At 35.5% G+C, this 22,192-nt stretch overlaps 1 protein-coding gene across 2 annotated transcripts in view; it reads right to left on the reverse strand.

Annotated features, from left to right (window-relative positions):
* Window positions 1-22,192, reverse strand: part of Pdfr (Pigment-dispersing factor receptor) — a 192,146-nt gene that overhangs the window by 37,508 nt on the left and 132,446 nt on the right. For both annotated transcript variants that reach the window (XM_081736763.1, XM_081736762.1), the window contains exons 3-6: window positions 18,314-18,421; window positions 13,032-13,192; window positions 4,540-4,643; window positions 1,384-1,531 (exon numbers count right to left, since the gene is read on the reverse strand). In XM_081736763.1, coding sequence (XP_081592889.1) covers window positions 1,384-1,531; window positions 4,540-4,643; window positions 13,032-13,192; window positions 18,314-18,421 — 521 coding nt within the window. The remainder of the gene's footprint in view (window positions 1-1,383; window positions 1,532-4,539; window positions 4,644-13,031; window positions 13,193-18,313; window positions 18,422-22,192) is intronic.

Consider the following 22,192-nt stretch of genomic DNA (forward strand, 5'->3'; position numbering starts at 1 on the left):
ACTTGACAAGCAAAAGTAATTAGGTCTAATGAATTTAACTTATATATAAATAAAATCGGATCAAAGCCACGGCAGCTCTTGAGAGAAATCATCATCATCATCATCGGTATTCTGCCATTATTGGGAGATCAATTGACGCAACAAAAGAATTTCCATGCTCACGGTCTTCCGTTAACCTCTTTGGTATTGACATACGATTTATCTGTTTTGATATCGTCCGTCAGTCACCTCCTACGCCCCCTCCCTCTCTTTCCTACCACCATACACTCTAGCACGTCCCTCATGATACAGTTCCTTCTTAGCCAATGTCCCAACTAGTTTCTCTTCCTCTTCTAAATAATATCTAAAACTGTTCTTTTCTCCCCCACCACTTCTAACATTCACTCATTAGTTTTCCGCTCGACCCAATTAATTTTCTCCATTTTTCTCCACACCCACATTTTGAAAGCTTCAAGCCATTTTCCATCATTTTTGTAAAATGTCCATTTTCTGACCTATACAGTACAACACTTGCACGAAGTATTTCTACGAATCTTTTTCTGAACTCTTTGTTCAAGATCCCACAAAATGGCGTTTTCTTCCTTCTAAAGGTTTCTTTCGCCATTCTTATCCTTGATTTTCTTTCATGTTCAGACACATCAGTAAAAATTTAAATTTTATTGCGACAAGCCAGGAGAAGAAAACATAACACAGCTTCAGGAAATTGTATATATACGGAATACAGTACATTAAATAAGCTTCCTTTGCTTAGCTTGTTAATTAAAATTTTTATCTATGTGATTTACCTCATGAGCCGCCACGGACGAAAGAAAACATCAAACCCTGACCAAAACAAAGTAAAATAATTTAAAATACATTCATTACATATTTTAGATCTAATCTGTGTTACACTTTGGTATTACGTTAGTAATAATCATAAATAATTACAATTGGTGTTAACTTCAGTCAGATTTTTATTTAAATTATTCATAGTTGCAATGCTAGATTGAACAGCATTATCTAATGGACTTACTGTAGGCTATATATTGTACTATACTTATATTTAGTTACTATAGTAATAGTAGTGTACTATACTATAGTAATAGTGCAAAGATGCATTATTTGAAAGGGAAATTCAAGAATAATTAGAAAATCTCAATATGACTAATATTTTCCAAAATATTTTCTTTCTACAAAATTTCCACCTGCGTCACAACCAGTGGCAGTTCTTAAGAAAAGCTACATTGCTATAATAATAATAATAATAATAATAATAATAATAATAATAATAATAATAATAATAATAATAATAATAATAATAATAATAATAATAATAATAATAATAATAATAATACACTTTTCTTGCTACAGTTAACAAAATCTAATCAAATATATTTAACTTACTGTGTTGTCTATTCCTTGCGTGTAAGATTTTATCCAACCTTCTCTGACAACAGCTTGATCGATGTAAAGAATTAGTCTGATGATAACTTGTATTACCATGGCGATAAACAAGTTTTTATGTATCCTCGTCCTATTGTTCTTTAGGCTCCTATAACAACAACAAAACAAAAGATACATATACAAAAAATTGTACGTATTAAAAGTATTCTTAAAATAGTTATGACTTTATCGCTTAGGTAATATTAACACAACTAAATTGAAAAATCATAAGAAAATAAATCGATTTCTTTTACGATTTCCAAAATGTGAAAACGAAAATGCACAATTTAGTATCTTAGAATCAGTGTAATACTAACGAAGTATAGGGTGATTCATAATGAATGAATCTATTTAATGAAGCTTATTAAGGAAAAGTAGTCCAATCTTCCAAATCGGTTACAAGTATTCTACTGATGTTGAAAATAGGATCTCTTGCAGCACATTCCTATTTTGAACATACTTTTGGTGCGAGGGGGTCCGGGTTCAATTCCCGGTGGGGACACCTGGTCGAAAGGGTGTACCAGTGGACTTTTTCAGGCTAGCTATTCTGAGTAAGGTTTTCCCTGGGCTTTCCTCACTTACGTCAGGCAAATGCCGGGATGGTACCCAACATAATAGTCCCAGGGGCATCCCTTTCTTCCTTCCCAATTTCCCAGGAATTATGATTGTCGAGGGACGTTATCCCTCATACATGACGGGCTAACATAGATGCCGACAGCCCAGAAATCTAATTCCCAATCTTAATCTTGGAATACATTCAAATATTAAGGTGATAAGAAAATGTCTTCCAAATGCTAGAGCTTCTGAAGATCCACCGAGTTGATCGTTGTTGTTATGGTTCAACTATGAAATGTATTTGGAGGAACTCGGAGTATCATTTTGAATCGCCTTTAAAATGCACAACAGATTCTGCTTTTGCGAAACCCTTTCGCTCATATGTTGCTATTTCGAGCATAATCATGCAATTGAACTTAGCTTTCACCGTTGAGGGAAAATGACATATCCATTGTGCCACAAAGAAGCCCTCTTTTGACAGATATTCAAAATTTAGAAACCTACTTTTTCAGATGGTCAGTGACTCAATTCATGAAAACATTGGAAGAATGCAAAGTAGGATTAGAATACGTTTCATTCTTTTTAAATCATTCCATACTATAAAATGAAGTATAAGAAATTGACTGAGAAATTTGTACCATACTAATATGGGGAAACCACTTCAACTTTTAAAAAAAAGCTTTTTTCTGTAGCAGTTGTGAAGTTTGCAACAAAATATTGTATAATAACTACGAAGACCTGTTATTGATATCACACTCACTTCCAGAATATTAGGTTTCCATTATCCAGTTACCTAAAAGATCAACCATCAATGTGCTCATTTGAAGTGGACCATCGATCAGAGTCTCCCTCTCTCTCTTTGGTTTTCTCGATTAAAATACATGTTATCACAGGAACGTCGTTTATAATTACTAGCTGTCGGCTACTTGTAATTTTCACAGATTGAACACGAATGGGTAGAAGAAAGGAAAGAAAATTAAAATAATAATATTGGAAAGACAATGGATTTGTTCTATTAACACAAAGAGCGAGAGAAAGAGGGAAATGCAGTTACATTCAATCAAAAATCCGTTTCTCCTCGGTCTAACCTTGCATGCTTTGACTTTGTTGGTTGAAATATAATATTTTGCATAAAACAAAATTGTATTTTCAGGCATACCTACCCACCCACCCACGTGTGTGGGCGTATACCATTAATAGATTTCTCAAAATTTTCTATCATTCACATAATTTTCATTTCAGATTATTTTGCTACAAGGGCCAAAGAAAAGAAAATAAAGAAAAAAATCAGTTCAACGTTTCGTGACTATACCCTTTGTGTTAAGGGAGACGGATCATTAAGGTTAGTATAAAGGGACAAGTTTTGCCAATATATGTCACTACAAATCTCGTATCTTTCCCATGTTTTTTTTTTTTTTTTTTTTTTTTACCTTTTACGAAAATTTACAATTTCTTTTATAAATTTCAACCTAGAGACTTCAAATTTTTAGAGAAGGAACTTCATAACCTAGTAAAGGGAACAATCCGTGCTGATTTTTTATTTAGAATTTTCTTCATTGTTGAAACAGTTCCATTGGTAAAGGTTTGGATATCATTTCAACAATCAAGTCATATCAACAATAGATAAAATTCTAAATAAAATATCGGCACGGATCATTGCCTTCGATAGATTATGAAGTTCCTTTTCTAAAAATTTGAAGTCTGTAGGTTGAAATTTGTAAGAGAAATCGTGAATTTTAGTGAAAGGTAAAAAAATACATGGGGGAGATACGAAGACTGTAGTGCCATCTATCGGCAAAACTTGTCCCTTTAAACCAACCTAAAGCAAGTGAATGATGATAGAAAGTAGGAACGCTTTCAAAGTCTTAACTGGAAGACCAATCTAAAAACGATCATTAGAAAGACCTAGGCGCAGATAGGATGACAATAAGATGGATATGGCAGAAATAGGAATACAAAGTAGAAACTGGACCCAGTTGGCTAAGAATAAAAGTCAGTGGAGAGCTTTGGCGAACGCGGCATTGAACTTCCGTGTTTCATAGTCCATAGTGTTAGTTAGTTTAGTTAGTTAGAATGATGATAGAAAAAATGGTGTTATGGGAATGTGGGAGTACTCCGAGAAAATCCACGGACACGATGTTGTCCAACACAAATTTGTTTACTCAGGGATCGAACCAAGGATCCCACGCACCAGAGGTAAGTCTTCTACCACCAAGCCACCTTTGAAAAACGTTATTAAAAAAAATAATGGAAAATTTAGTCAAGAATTCAAGAGTAAATCTTTTATTTTTTAGTCATAGTCCCAGTTAGTATCTGCAATTTCTTTGCCTTCAAATAGACGGCATCTGTACGAAAAGGTCTATAAACTATGGGAAGCGGGTATAGCCGTTATTGAACGTTGAACTTAGTAACATTTTCTTGCAAAAAAAAAAAAAAAAAAAAAAAAAAAAAAAGGAAGTTAAAACCATTACAGTAAGGGTAACAAAGAAATATCTTCAAAGTTGACATCTGAAAACACAAAGTAAAACAAAAGAAAGCCTAATTTATGCCAAAAATCCTTACCTAAAGTAATAGAAGACAGTCAGTGACGCAAGTAGAGCACATAATGAGACAGTTAATCCAATTATCTCCAACGTTCGAGTTCTGGCTGCTATTGTCAATTTAACCTGTCAATCAAACACAAAAAGACACTGTTTAGTATGCAAAAAAGAAACTATACAGAACATGTATTGCCATGTAGCTATTTTCATTTACATGAGATTCTAGCTTAAGCTCGTTTTAATTGCGCTTTTAATTTAAAGCTTACGTGAGCAAAATGATTCTGTTATCCATTAACTTTATCCATTATCCTTTTTTAAGCTTGGCTCATTAGTTAACTATGCATTACGTATACACCCACTATTTCCATTAGGAAAGATTTTCAAAAAGTAACGAGAAACAGTATAATAGACTACAGTTTAAAAACTGCATAGTAGAGGAATATCAGTAAACTTGAACGTTACGAAGAAAATTATTATTATTTGGAAAATGATTGAAATGAAATTTTTGTTTTATGTGACACGTTTATGTTATGTATGTTAAAGGTGGCAAGTGGTTAATATAATGAAAGTTAATTACCAGGAAAGAGCTGGTAGAATGAGAATGTAGGAGGAAACAAGAGAATCTTCAGAAAACACAATGCTGGATGGTTTTTTGCTTTGGACTTAAGCGTACCTTCCAGCACAGAGACTATATAAGATATGAAGCTACAATTTAAGGTGCACAGAGAAAAATCTGTTCTCCGGACAGCGGTATATTGTACAAATATACGGCATACTCTTGCTTACTATAGAAATCAGTACGGAGCATACGTTATCCGTATGCTACATAGGGACTGCCATTAGATGTTACATCATGCTGGATCAGGACATGCTGTTGCAGGATGTCTGACATCTAACAGTTTTCCGTATAACACATGCATATACTTATGTTACCTCCGTCAGTTATATGTTATATACGTCCATTTGTATGTGAGCGTTTTCAGTTATACATCTGCTGTACGTTAAGTCCAAAAACTACAGGAATTATGCATGTAACCTATCTTTTTAAGTACGCCACCTACAATTTTTTTTCTCAGTGTGGAATCTGAATCATCCTAATACATTCAAATTTAAAGTGAATTGAACCCGAGATTCTGTGCATCACGCGCTATCCACTAGACCTGGGTTTCTCAACCTGGGAATCGCGAAGATAAGTGGAAGTGAATGAACCGACCAAATTTGGTTTTAATCCATTCGCTTTTAGGGAAGTTACTATATCTACTATATATAAAAAGTAGATTCTACTATTATCGAAATGAATGGACGTCGTGAGATGTCCGCAATAGGTATATTAAAATCGATGTTGCATCGTTTGGCCTAATCCTCGTTTCGCCTAACCAATTATCTCACAGTTTTGTGACAGATAAAATATAAGATTTATGTACACCATTTTAGGCGAAATAGGGATACTCCTTTGGCCTAATTCTCGTTTTGCCTAAAATGGCATACTATGAAAAAATCGTAGAGAAAAAAAACTGGAGGGAATTTTTTGAAAAAAAAATTCCCTACTATGTGAAGAATTGAGAAATACAAATTAGTTTTGCATAGCTAATTTGTAATAGCACAATTTGCTTTCGGAAACATGTTTCGACAATTGTACAGTTATTTTTCCGTTCCATTTTGAGAATATTAATGCCCTCACAGAGTGTATAGTGGCTATATTTGACATGAGAGAAAAACAAGTTACACCTGTTATTAATTTTGTTTAAAGGTGAGTGCTGTTCAAAAGTAACTTTTAGTTTGCAGTTTGTTTCCAAATATTTGATATTGTCAAATGATACTGCCAATCGATATGTTAAATATTGTTTGTGTGTTTATTCTTATGTGGAAGCAAAAACTTATTTTATTGTAGGTTTTGCTGATCTTTCAGAGGATTTCATTCCAGTTTCAATGCTTTTTTGAAACTATTAATGCATTATAAGGGATCCTATTGTGATTCCATTGTAATTATAATTCGTATGAAATTTGTAAATATTTCGAGCTAGATCTGACAAAAGATCCGTAAATTTGCTCATAACTTAATAATGGACAACTGTGATCGAAATGAGTCATTTGTGACAAATCGCTCCGCTGTCAAATTGCTCTTTGGATAATTCCACAATCCAAGCATCTCAATGTGTTAGTAACGAAGAAAGAAGAAAAATATATTTCAATTCTTATTATTACATTTGAAATTACAACTTTTGAGTTGGATTTCCGCTCGTTTCACATACTACCGGGAACGTTCATAGCATAAATCTCTGAAATGTACAATGAGAATGAAATCCGGGCTTCTCGGTGGTTGTTTTAGCAGGATGAAGTGGAATGCTCCTCCAAACAGGTGGTGGCCAATCGGGATCTTTTACGAGGGTGGTTGTCCTGCTGGTACACTCCATTTCCACTCGTATGACAGAAATAAATAAAGATATAGTTGACTCTGGAGATCTTTGTTCTTCGATACAATACGGATGAATAGTAGGTACCAAAGGTCCAAAACATTCAACCTGACATGATTTTCGTTGGACTGGCATCAAATTATAGATCACTTTGATGAGATTGAAATCGAGACTCATCGCACCATGCTACTCGTTTTTATGGTCCAGTCACAGCCTTTTGTTGCCAGTGTAAGACATTAACCGCAGTGACGTTTAATGACAAGTGGTAACCTCGTGGGTTATCGGGTTCTGAAGTCCATACGATGAAGCGAACCTTGTCTACTAACTATCCGGCTGAACCCCTTATTCAGTTGGGTGTGATGAGATTGAAATCGAGACTCATCGCACCATGCTACTCGTTTTTATGGTCCAGTCACAGCCTTTTGTTGCCAGTGTAAGACATTAACCGCAGTGACGTTTAATGACAAGTGGTAACCTCGTGGGTTATCGGGTTCTGAAGTCCATACGATGAAGCGAACCTTGTCTACTAACTATCCGGCTGAACCCCTTATTCAGTTGGGTGTGATGAGATTGAAATCGAGACTCATCGCACCATGCTACTCGTTTTTATGGTCCAGTCACAGCCTTTTGTTGCCAGTGTAAGACATTAACCGCAGTGACGTTTAATGACAAGTGGTAACCTCGTGGGTTATCGGGTTCTGAAGTCCATACGATGAAGCGAACCTTGTCTACTAACTATCCGGCTGAACCCCTTATTCAGTTGGGTGGCCGTCTGGGCTACGGTTTGCTGGTGTACAGTGCAGTAAGCAAAGTTGTGAAAACATTTATACCTTGTACTCTTACATGTGAGTTTCTTTTTACATTGTTAAATTACTGTAGATTTCCAAATTATGCAGATTTAATATTGAAGCCGGAACTATATCTATAACTTCCGGCAGCAATAGAGTGATAATGTGAGACATGCAAACTGTTTATCGGAAGCTGAATTCTCATCAAAAACGATTTCTCATTATCTCTTACGATTTTTAATATTTAGGAATCAATATTGAAACCGAAAGTTGTACTAGTTCTAACTTTAATAGAAGACTCAAGCTGAGATGAAATCTATTCTTCTTAAGATTTGGAATGCATACAATTATTAATATGTAGAAATCAATATCGAAACCGGAAGTTGTATTAGTTTTTACTACTTCTGGCTTCAATAGAAGAATGAAGCTGAGATGAAATCTATTCTTAAGATTTGGAATCCATACCATAGATCGTTTGGATTGATAGAGAACTGTCGATATATATATATATATATACGATATATATCTATATTCGTATATATACATGGTCATAGTAAATACACAAAGGAGTTTTGGTAGTCCTAACTCCTCGAAAATAGTTAATATAATATCAATCTATATATTTTGCATTTCTTAATACTTCATATACTAGGGAATTTTCTCTTATAATTTCCCCTCTTGCTGAATTTCCACGATTTTTTCTTATTGTCTGTCATTTTAGGCGTAACGAGGAATAGGCCAAACGAGGACCCTTTTTCGCCTAAAATGGTGGACACAAATCTCATCATTTATCTGTCATAAAAGTGTCAGGTAATTAGTTAGGCGAAACGAAGATTAGGCCAAACGAGGCGACACGATTAAAGTCCCACACAAGCTTATTACTAACCAGAAATTATAAGAGGGTCGCTGGCAAGAGGATGTGATAAAAGGGGGGTCGTGATAGGAAATAGGTTGGAAACCACTGCACTAGATTAGCTTGGAAAGCCAACGGATAATATTGTCCATCATGAACTCACATGGCGTAGGATCGAAACGCACTTTTCATACCAGCGAACGCTCTACTACTGATCCACAGCGCCCCCGATTATTTGGTCGGTTGGTTGAATTTTATCATCCCTTTTGAGCACTGACACTCAACGTCAACTTACAGTTTAATAAGGTACTCAAAGCACCACATTGCGTTCAAATATTAAGGCTCTACTACCGGAAATCGAACCTAGGACCCTGAGCACCAAAAGCGCGCGCGCTAGTCACTGGACCATCGGGAACTACTAGACTCTATTGCTATTATTTGGACTTTACGCTTATCTTTTCTGCACCAAGGCTATAAGTGGAACATAAACTTACAGCTAATTGTAAAATACGGAAGAATAATTCCTTTCGCAGAATCAAAACTGGTCTTCCAGCACAGACTAGAACGCTATGTATCCACGAGAACCCTGAATTATTATTATTATTATTGGTAATAATAATAATAATAATAATAATAATAATAATAATAATAATAATAATAATAATAATAATAATAATAATAATAATAATCTCTGTTGAAGACAGTAAACAAGATCACTTGAAACTTACATTATACATTATATGGGATATGGACAGCCACCGTTAGAGTCACCGTTACCCATTAAGATGTTAACGGATTGATTTTATTAACGAACATGGACGATATAATCGCACTACATATCTATTGCAAAAGACAGAATTCAAAAATTCGCTTTCGTTCAAAAGTTATCGTGCAAAGCAATAGACGGGCGGACGAACGAAGTGCTAACAATACCCTATTATTTTAAGTCCCACTATGAAATCCTAATAATAATAGCAGTATGTTCTCGTGTGACCTAATAGTGTACCACGTCGGGCATTTGTTGCATAAAATCTGGACTTAGATTTCTAGTAAGGGTACTAAATTTTCGGTATTAACATAGCATTATGAGGAAATTAAGGAACTACGCTAAATAAAGAGATTTTGTGAATCACGGTCTAGAAAGCCAGACCATAGATGTCGACCTTAGTGAGGTTTTACTGTTTACTGTGCTATATAGATCGTGTGATCAAATGAGCTACGTATTCTCCTTTACTCGTCTTTCTTATTGTCAATATTTTTTTAAGGACTCGTATTGCAATATGATAATTCCTTCATTCTAGTTAGCATAATCCATATTTTTTCTTTATAAGGAACAAAAGACGATATAATTCTAAAATTTAACGCAATACAAATATAACGAAAAAGATAGAGATAGATAGATAGATAGATAGATAGAGATAGATAGAGAGAGAGAGAGAGAGAGAGAGAGTAAAGGTTTCATTGGAAAGTACGTAATCTCACTGAAGGTCAATTCAGTTTCTGGTTTATCCATTAGTTAAGAGGAACGTGATTCAACATACATTAGGCTAATCTAATGTCTAGTCTACGACATAAACTGATGGTTTAAGGATTGGCGGGGATTTATAAAGGAATCAGATTAAAACATTACAGCTGTAGACACATCAAGAGAGCAGGTAGGATTTTAAGTATTCGAGAAGGCATTTAAGTCTATAATCAAACTGAATAGTCACATATAGTATAACTTCGGCAGAAAATAAGGATTGAAATTAAATATACAAAGATTTTTACAGTGTCTCTTAAGACGAACTAAGTATTTTAAGAAAATTTCCTTGTGGCTACATAGTACTCCCGCCATTGGTGTAGTAGAGCTAGGCTGTGTTTACGGAGGGTAGTTACAAACATCCTTTAATCTGTAAATCCACTTTATATAATGTGAATGAAGGAAAAATTGCTAAATATCAAAATAAACCAAACAACTAATAAATGAATAAATACATATGTTAAGCTAGCTAAGTATCATTAGAGGAGCATGATGGCTTAGTGGTATAGCCCTCAGGTCTGACCCTGAGGGGTCCTTAGTTCGATCTCAGATCATGTGAGTTCCAGATGGACAGCATCGTGTCTATGAATTTTTCGGTGTTCTCCCGTTTCCTCATACATTCTCATTTTACTAATTATTTTATAATCATTCATTTTCATAAGTCATCCATCTTTAGCCGAAAGGGCGTAATTTTGGGAAGTTAAATCAGATTTTATCTTTTCTTAATGTTCATCACCGTAGGAACAATCATGCCATTGTGTAATATTCTATGCTAATCCAATCAGATGTTAATTCCTTTGTAAATCATTATATATATATATATATATATATATATATATATATTCTTTTGGGCCTGATATAAGCATTTTCCCAAATTGACGAAGTCATAAAGGACAAGATCCTTTGAAGTAGGAGAAGGGATATTTATCTCCATTAGAGTGTAGCTAAAAGGAAGGAGTTCTTTTACGTATATATATTTTCATGTAGTATATAGACAGATCGATAGCGGTTGATGTTTAAGGTGCCAATATGTATAGGATTATCTAACTAATGGTTCTATGTACAAGGCCCTATACAGGGTGTTTCAAAACAACACCGACAACGTTTGGGAAGTGGTTCCTGACACCAAAATAAGACGAAAAATATAGACCAACTCTGGTGCACAAATGCCTCCTTTCGGAGTTATAGACTGCCGAAAATATGAAAAAATGAAGTTTAAAAGTCCATAGCTCTAAAACTGTGGGACCTACCGTAGTCGGGTCAAGACCACTTAGGAACGAATATGTGCCCTATCCAAAAATACATGTTTCAGAATCCTACGGTACTCATGCAACAATTTTTGTAGAGGATGTTTGCCTACGGGCATATAATTTGAAGTACTCACGAACTACCTTTATAAAAATTGTTGCGGAAGTACCACAGGATTTTGAAACTTGGATATTTGGATAGGGCACGTACTAGTTCGTAAATAAAGTCTTGATTCGACTACGATAGGCCCCATAGTGTTGAAGCTACGAGCGTTTAAAATTCATTTTCTCATGTTTTCGGCAGCTTATAACTCCGAAAGGAAGCATTTGTGCACCCAGGTTAGTCTATACTTTTCGTCTTATCTTGGTGTCAGGAATCACCTCCCAAACGTTGTCCTTGTTGTTTTGAAACACCCTATATAATGACTTTCGTACATGACGTAACGTTAGATTCAAGGTGGTTGACAACATATATTGTTAACACACACAAATACAATTTCAGTGCAACATTTTGTGTAAGATACCAATGAGATCGGTTAAAGGATCCTAAAAATATAATAAAATGAAAAGATGAATAGCAAATTAATGTAAACCGCAGTTGTTTTTTTTAATAAAATTTGTTTACTGGAACTGTTTTTGTTGCTAGATTACCTAAATAAAAGGTTCAAAATTTACCCCTGGAAATTTGTGTCCTCCCGGGTAGAAGAGAGAATAAGAGAATTACCCCGTACTGAATTCGTACTGAAGACATGTCTCGTCTACCGTAGACGTCTAGATCTTATTATATTCATTTGATTAGTGATATATCGGATTATTCATTAGTTCCTGTTTTATTACGTATGTCAGCTTTGATCCATTATTTTGATGAAACCACACATATGTATGCGATAATCTATTTCTTCCCACAGGCGTGTCAGTAAATCGCGATTGGGTGGAGATACTGCAGCGGTGATACGGTTGCGAATATCCCGGAAATGACCAGGGTTTATATGGGAACATTTCTAAACAGTATCCTTCATAAATTCCTACAATAGAAAGTCATACTGAGTTAAATCCGGAGATATGGATGACCACTGCTTTAGTGCGTCATCTTCTTGAACACGTAATGACTGCTATGTTACTGAAAGTCATATTTGCTACTACTATGTTCTAGCTGAAAACACGGCAAGTATGAGCTCAAGCTTTTCATTTTTTTTTAAATAGACGATTTCTCTCTCTACCTGCGTGGAACTACCCTAATCTCATGGGTACATTGTGTTTATTTGTTCTGATTGTTTGAAACCCTTCATGGAATTCTTTATAATGCTATATTATTAAAATTTCGTAATCTATTCGTCTATTTTTGTGCCTTAAATTTCCTCTCTATTACTCACGGTAATATATATGTACAATATAGTAGCTTCACGAAAAACATTACCCCTTTCCTTCAAAGAAATGCCACCGTACTAGTGCGTCACTTAAATTTCTGCACGCACTGCTTTTTCTCACTCTCATAACTGACGTTTTCCTTTTGACACTTGTAAAGTAACAAAATGAAAACTACAGTTGTTGATGGTACGTCACGTACAATTATGACAACGGTCCTCTTTACTATTTTCTATAAACTATTCTCAAAGCTTGCCGTCTTGAAATGTTACGAGCGCGGTTGCTATACGTTACATACAAATAGGAAATAAAACATATTCCTTACCTGAGCCGCATCTTCTGAGCCTGAGTAGAGTTTTTTGATGAGTCTCAGTATTTCTGGGGTGAAACAAGGAGTGTAGTTGGTCCAGCCTTGAGGGGAGCTGAAATCATCGGGTGTTTTCCCTTCCCAGTGACCGTCTAACGAACAGCGTTTAAAGGCAAACTCTGCAACATAAAGTGATTGGTGTAATAAACATACATACTTCAGCCACAATTAAACGATAATAATAATAATAATAATAATAATAATAATAATAATAATAATAATAATAATAATAATAATAATAATAATAATAATAATAATAATAATAATAAACGAGGGGTAACGAAAATCTTTAACTGTTCATTATTTTTTGAGTTTAAGGTCACATGATTGTGCACCGAGGCTAAAGGAGACGGTGATGATGAGATGGATGATAATGTTGAAATGACAAAAGTGGAAGGAAATGGGAGAATCCCGAGAAAACCCCCACACACTGTGTTTGTCCACCACAAAGCCCACTTGCCAGGTCTGCGTTCATGGTTCCGGTGTCGATTTCTGGTTGGACACTAAGATGGTTCGGATTCCAAGATAAATTTTATGACCATGAGGTATCTAAGAAACTGTTCTGTTAAAATTATTCTAATGCTAGCTGAACCTGCTCTATTTACACAGCGCACAGTTCTAATATGAGCGTGAATCTCCTTCCCACTTCTCATTGTATCTGTGCAAGTCCCTTTATGGGCACAAGTAAAGGTCAGGAAGACTCTCAAAGGGAGTGAATTGCTATAGACAAGCATATAAATGAAGTATTTTAATATATAGAACGTTGGGGTGAGTTTGTGGCAAACTTGAATAAGTGATAGATCATACCAAAGGCAAATATTTTATCCTTATAATTTCATATCTGAGTACGCCTCATTGTGAGTCCACAAGCCTTTGAAGTTGCCAGCTTGCAATGGGTTTTGTCCGAGCTTAAGCTCCCCACGAAATCTTACTTAGTATAGTAAAGTAAATGAAATATCTTGCAGAATTTTCACATTTCCAGGCAAAGTCCCCCCGAAAGTTAGCAAAGCCCCTCCCGAAACAAAATCGTAAATACGCCACTGTGTATTGGTATCCTCAACTTTAATAATTTCAGCATCACTTCTGAAAAAGTATGTTATACAGCTTTGCCGTTCCATAATATCAAGTAATAATAATAATAATATTAATAATAGTATTATCAAAAATCAAAGCACTCGCATACACCCGCACGTGTTACCATTAGGGATTGCATTTGTTACCTAACATCTAGCGAACCAACTAACAGATTCACAATGGTGAACCGTTCGCGCATTCACACACAATGATTATCGAAAATAAAAATTACTGATTCATACAAGAATTCTTACGTTGTAGACTGCAACGCTAATTTTACCACCTTGGATATGAATTGAGAACCATTTATATTATGTTTGGAGCGCCACGTTCAAACAAAAACAGGGCCAAACATATGGCAGCATATACAATAGTGTATTTTTGTTTGTGAGATTTAGTGTACGTACCTTCAAAGCTTTACCAAAACCAGTCTTTCATTGTTTGAAAATTTCAAATGTTTATTTTCATCAATACAAAGACGGAGCACTCAAACGAATTAACAAGTAAGACCTGTGGACACCCTTTATTGAGATGATTGCGAAACTCTATCTTTCGCATCAGATAAATTTATCGTCGCCTACACATTCAATTTCCTGTCTGCCCATTGAATTGAAACAATTCAAAGTTGCTTGTTCTCACAACAGAAGCAAACGAACAGGAAAAGCACAAAAGTGTTTCCACAAATTTGTTTGGCTTCTTTCTTTCACTTTTGGCCAATTCATGTGTGTACGTGTGTGTGTGTGTGTGTGTGTGTGTGTGTATGTGTGTGTTTATGCCTGGGTATAACAAACGGCTTCGAGAACTCGAAATATTTTAACAGTTTTAGCGAACCGTTGTAAACCAGCTGAATAACACTACTGGAATAAACTACAGTACATTAAAAAAAAAAAAAAAACTATTTTAACACTTTCACTCCTGGGCTTATATACCAAACTTGAGCTTCTTGTCAATTTAATGCAATTTTAAAGGATGTGTATGTAGGTAGTAGAAAAAGGGTAGACATGCAAAATACATGCGACAAATACCATTAAATTTTAACATATTCTATTTTAACAATATTTATTGATATTGTTGGGTGAAATTGCTATAATATTACCGAGCTAGATTCAGGCTTTGTCCAATTGCATTAACACAGTAAGTTAACCTAGAGTTTTGTTCAGGGTTAGGATCGAAATTATAAATGTTGTTACAGTCCGGCTCAAACCTCATGACGTCTGGCGAAAGCAATTGGCTTGCAAGTTGGACGTTGTCGGATTTCGTTTCCTTTCGTGTACGACTATAACGTGAAACATTAACGCGAGAATATACATTGGTCATCATTCTTATCTCTTATCCAATATCCACTCGAATGATCACTATCACTTGTATTAGGCTTATTAAGCAACGTTTTTGTTCTCGCTAAATACAGCTACTACACAAGTTAAGTGATGTGTTCTATCTTATATAGTAATTTCTATGCTTCTTATCACAAGTAAAAGCTGTTGACTTGGCTACTTGCATAACTTGGTCTCAATTTTTGACGAACTTGCATTTTCCAATAGATACTTGTATTATTACATACGTACAATGACGAAAAATGTATGTGGCGTACGTGAAAATGTAGGTTACATGTGTAAATCCTGTAGTTTTTGGACCTAACGTACAGCAAGGGTATAACTGAAAAAGTTTATTTTATACGTACTTTTTATATAAGTGTTCCGAATAAACATATTTTCCGTACGAACGAAAGAACTGTATATAGGTGGTCAGGATCTCACATACAGATGGACGTATGCAACATATAGCTGACGTATGTAACATACGTATATGTATGTAATATATGGAAGACTGTTAGATGTCAGACATCCTGCAACGGCATGGTGTAACATCTAAGCGGGAAAGAGGGCAGTACGTATGTAGCACGTGGATAACATATGCTCCGTGCTGATTTCTGTAGTAAACATAGGGATCCCGTATACTTGTACAATATATCGCTGTCCGTATAACGGATTTTTTTTTCAGTGTATTACTCCGTAAGTTGCCCAACTTGGTCGCATAGAAGTAACGCCTTTTCTATGTTGTTTATGATTAAATTCTCCTCTCTATGTTGGACATCTTTTTACGCGATTCTCATTTTTTGCAAACTTTTCAATACAATTTTTATTGTTGCATGTTTCAGAAGGCCAATAAACCCAAGTGGCTGAAAGGGAGCAGTAAAGTTGTCCATTGAAAGTATTTTTTTTTTTTCAAACAGAAGAGGCGGTAGTAATGTAATTTCTTTTATGTCTATTGTCGGCAAATGCAGAACACATTAAAGCCATTAATTCATCCCATTCATATTCTATATTGCTAGATCCTTGGTAGTTAAATCTAACTGGATTTATTGAGCTACGGATGTTTCTTATTTTCTTCACATATTCGAAGCCTTTTTTTCTGGGAGCTTGTAGTAAATTTGTTAGAACCTCTGTATTTCAAGTATGCCCCTGTTGGCGTTGCTGTCGATGTGTGTTTTCCCGTACCTTCCTCAAACGATGAGGGACAAATTGCTTCGGCCGAAATCCTTCAATAGTTGAATGTAGACAGGGTTGCCGCATTGACGGACTTCGCTGGGCACTGTCTTGTTAACCATTCTAAGTAGCCTACCATCTTCACTCGCCACAAGATCAAACGAATGAATGACAAATTGGCAACACAGCTGAAGTCATTCACTTCTTTCTCCAAAATTAACGGAGGTTTTCCTCCGTATGAGAGTATCGATGGTGGGGCTTAAATATTTTTCACACATTTTCCGAGGGCACATTTGAAATAGAAAGGCTCTACAAATGAGGATTGGATTCATGTTGCTGCAAAAGAAGAACAAACAATAACTCTTTTAAATGTAGATGTTTCTAAATGAACAACAAGGTCGTTTTTGATGTTTCACTGCTTAAAAGGGTGAGGTAGTATATATGTGTGTAATATCTGAAGCCTTGACATCGCCTTGTGGTTTACCCGTATTTGCTGAAACCGACGATCTTATCTGTACCTATTGTCATCATAGGTGCAAGAGGGAAAAAGAATAAAGAACGTGCCGTAGCGTTTTGTAAGTTATTAGTATTTTGAATTTATGATTAAATCAATGCACAAATGGATAACTAGACGTTTATTAGATACGACCTTTTCATATTGGAAAAATAATTTTTACTAAATATATTTTATAAAATTCAACCTGTTATGTAGATACAACCTAATAAGTTGTGGGAGACCCGGGTTCGATTCCCGGCGGGAGCTCATGTGGTTCGGATTTCACGTTACTGAGTAGGTCCACGTCTCATATAGCCTCGCTGCTGAACGGGACGTTAAACTCAAACTCAATTCAACTCAACTCAACAACATAATAAGTAGTTTCTGCATTTGAAGTGCTTGTAGATCTATAATAGCTTTCGTTTCAAAAGACGGAATTTATATTTCCTATAGTTAACAACTTTCAGTGTTGCCATGAGACGAGAAATTTCTTGTATCGTCTGAAAACTAAGCGATAAGTGTATTTTAAAATTCGAGACGAGGTGAGAAATATGACTATTTCTCATCTCGTTTTCCAGACGTGACGAGAAACTTCCCAATTCTCGTGAGCAACACAAGTTTGCCCAAGTCTTAGACCTTAAAAGCTGTTGTACTATTACGATGATTCATGGTACAAAATGATAAAGTAAGTGTACGAACACAATGAAGAACATTTATCAACGTTTAAAGATACACAAGTCGTTACACAATATACTCCAATAATAAATATGGTTTCTTATTGTATTACACCCTTGTTAGACCCCTCATGACAGGGAAGAATTTTGATAGTTTCTAGATGAAACGGAGCAAAAATTAGGGCATAAATTTTGAACACAAAATTTTGTAATGAGACTAGAGTTTTTCCGAGACGAGAATAAACCTTTCAAAATAGATACAGGATGAGAAAGAATTGCTCAACAATCGAGACGAGACGAAATGTTTACAAAATTTAGATGACGAGATGAAAAAAAATTCTTGTCTCTTCTCGTAGATAGCATTAGCCACTTTAGAGTGGAATCGATTTGTGGCCAACAGACACATAGGTTTCACTGTATATAATAATAAGAGCATATTTATAAACTTATATATATAGAATAAAATAATAATAATAATAAAATATACAAATAAATTGGCTTTCAACTTACTGGTTGGGTCCACACCTTTGTTTAGTGGACAGCGTTGTCTAATGGTGCTTCCTGCCTTTGTCGGGGGCCAACAAAGAACCGAATCCCATGTCCAATTGCAGTACACTTCTGAAAGAAACAGAAAATATCCATTTCGTTTATAAATAGCTAGAACTCGGCTGTAATTGATTATTAAATTAGGATAATTATCTTTCATATTGGAGAACCTTACTGGCAGAATAGCTATATTATCATTAGGGAGTTGGTTACAACCCGGCAATAAACAACAGTTAAGGAAAAATTCACTACATTGGATCCATACTATGATTAGTATTTCCTCTTAAAAAAAGAAAAAGGATTATAGCTACTCTAACTGATACGCTTCTCTAAATAAGTGTAGATATACGTTCTATAATATTGTATCTTTGAGGATTCAATAGCGGAAGGGGTTATTAGCAAACAATTATAATTATTAGTTGTTTCTAGTGTAAAAAAATTAATTTTAACAGTATCTTTAAACATCGGGGCTATACGAAGGTTTGAGACTTTTTGTGTGTTACGTCCTTACCAGCAACGAGCTTATGGATAGGTGACCTATTATTAGGCTGGCCATATATTGACTAGATGACAGGACAGCCAAGGCGAGGTTAAGGACTGTGAGCAATACTAAAGCCTTGTATCGCATAAACATTCAAGCAGGAGCTAGACACAGGGTCATTGCAATGCTGTCATTGAGACATGCAGACAATGGACTCAGGTCTCTCTCTCTGCGTCCTCTTCTGTCTTCCTCTGGTCAATTTGCGTCCGACCCTAATGTGATCTCCAAATCAGGACAGAGGCTTAAATCTGGTGCCGTTCGAGAGTGCGCAGACCACTATGCAAGAGTAATCTATACAGAATAGTCTATTCCCCACCACACTATTTCGCCTCGAGATAACTGGGTTACAGGATCACACCACCAGTCTTTGATCTATATATACATGAAGGTATCTTACTGTTTAAAATGAGACTTCTTGCTACTAATCTAGTTTACATCCGAGGATTTTATACCCCTAAACAGAAAATACAGAAAGCACGTGCTTTAACATCTTGGCCACGAAAGAGCAAGTAGATACCAGCGGCTTCGGACTTTTATCAAAACTTGATTTTTGTTATGGTTTAGTGTCTTTCTTCAGCATCAAGGGTATATGAGATGTGGACCTACATATTAGAGTGAAATCCGAACCATATATATCCGCTCTTTCCACCAGACTAGCGCAGGTGGCCATCAAAACTAGGCCCCCTATAAGTTTAAATGAACGTACATACATGAGACTACGATAGATTCTTTTTTTAAAGTATATGCTACATATTTCCGTCATAATCAGTACAAGTAGAATCCTAATAAGATACTTGTTTTCAAAGTAAATAGTGTAAGGTTCTAGGCTAAGTATCTATGGAAGATCGCCGATTAAAAAAAAAAAATCATCTCTGTCAATTTCTAATAAGAAATATAATCAAATATCCCTTAACTGACGCTCTACAATACAGACTTTTTTTTTTGTCCAGCAAAAATATCTGTATTATTAGGGTACAAAACCTATCTTTTGCGGATACTCCCAAATACGGACACAGACAATCTTCTTTCCCACCTCGCCCCAACATTTTTGTTATCTCTTCAAGACAGGCAGGAACTATTCTCAGTTCATAGGATTTAGCAAATAAAATATTTTTAGCTGCAATACAGCACAGTGGACAGTATCTCTCTTCCTAACAAAATGTCTGTCATACACTAAATCAATGGTGGGGGCACGGTGGCTTAGTGGTAGAGGCTCTTAACCCTGGCGCGTAGGATTCCTGATTTCATTCCCGGCCAAGTAAATTTGTGTTCATGAGTTTTCTCGGGGGTACCCCCGTTTCATCACTGTCATTACGAAATATAATATAAAAAATAATCTGTCTTTACGAAATATACAGAGCGTCCACAAAAAAGTACTTCTATAACCTGGCGGTTATAAATTATTAATTGACAATCGACATTTCCATTCCAGTATTCAATAATTTTTGCCGAGATATTTGGGAAGAATCTCTGCTATACAATTTTCTGGGGGTGGGACAATCCCCTCCTGGGAAATTTCTGGGGAAAGCGCCCCCCTCATCCCCCTGGCGGGCACGCCCGTGCTGAAGGAGATTTGCCCTTTCATCGCAACAGTAATACGAACACCATTTCAATATTAATCTATATTTACATTTATAACTAAAATGAATTTCCTGTATACTGCATACATGAGCTTGAGGGTAATCTAAAATTGTGCGACCTCTCTGTAATGGACACTTCGAATTTACAGACAAATAATCCCATTGATGTCCGTTGTTCAGTGATTTCATTTTATAAAGAAAGCAACAGCTAAGCAAGAAGAAATTTTGACCATACATTGAAAGTGGCAATTCTTCGTGAAGTAATGCCGCTCCCACGAATATTTCCGCGTTCCAAAATCAAGTATCATGGCGTGGCAACACTGCGACGGTAACCACGAGATAAACAAGAGAAACACAATCCTGTGGATTCTTTTCACAGTTTATTACGTTTTGACAGAGAGAGGGAGAAAAAAGGAATATTTGTCTTTTACCTTCCACGTCACGAACAAGAAAATTATGATTCAATACTTGGAACACTTTGTTTTTTTCAAAAGATTCTATAGCAAGACATTTGAGTTTCTATATAAAGTTCCAACTTCACTGAAATGCTATTTTCTTTTCCTAAAATGTCTTTTCTTATCTTTCTTCTATGTAGATACATGAAATGAAAATAAAGTTTGGAGTGCTAATACACTAAACTTTTTAAAATTAAACCATTCCAGTCTGCAGTTACAGCGTTACTGAACTATTTATTTACGAAATACAGTAAAACCTCTCAATAACGGACAGATGAGGAATGAGAAGTGCCCGTTACAGAGAGGTTACACAAATATAAAATATTTACAGCTCATATAATTGTAAGCAGTATTCTACTATACAATAAAAACATTTCTTATAAATTTAAGTATAGGCTAATCACGAAACACTGTAATTAGTGCTCCAATTAGTGGGGGAAATTAGGGTCAAATCCTCCTCTGCCAAGAAACCAAAGTATCGCTGAGAGATGTGTTCATATGACCGTTAAAAAATATAATGCATGTGCAATAATTTTCTTTACAAGTCCAATTATACTTGTATAAAAGATCCTTAATTCGCTTACTGATTGTATCAAAAATAACACAATAAGAACATACAATAAACTAACTAACTTATTCTATGGCCTATGGAACCTAGAACTATTTCAATGCCCCGTTCACAAAAGTTATCCATTGACTTGTGTCCTTAACCAACAGGATCCAGTTTCTATTCTATAATCCTATTTCTGCGAGATCCATCTTAATATTCTCCTCGTATCTGCGCTTAGGTCTTCCTAATGGTCGTTTCCCGATTGAATTTCCAGTTCAAACTTTTAAAGCGTTCCTACTTCCTTCAATTCTGGCTACATAATCTCCCAACCTGAGCCTCCTAGACTTGATGACCCGAACAATATTTGGTAAACCGTATAAATTATTAGTAGTTCCTCGTTATTAAGTTTCCGCCATTTCCCATTCCTGTTCCTCTTAGATATGAATATTCGTCTCAGGATCTTGTTCTGAAATACTTTCAGTCTATGTTCTTCCCTCAGAGTAAGTGACCATATTTCGCAGCTATACAGAACAACAAGCATGATTATCCTTTTATATATTGTAAGCTTTAAATTCCTCCACACAATTCGCGACGACAAAAGATATTGAACTGGATAATAACACGAATTCCCTGCTTTTAGTCGACATTTAATTTCTTCGTGAATACGGTTTTGGCCAGTTAATATTGATCCTGGATATTTGCAAGTATCTACTTTGA

This window comes from Thermobia domestica, chromosome 13 (genome assembly GCF_964235325.1).
Source record: "Thermobia domestica chromosome 13, izTheDome1.hap1.1, whole genome shotgun sequence".
NCBI classification, from domain to species: Eukaryota; Metazoa; Arthropoda; class Insecta; order Zygentoma; family Lepismatidae; genus Thermobia; species Thermobia domestica.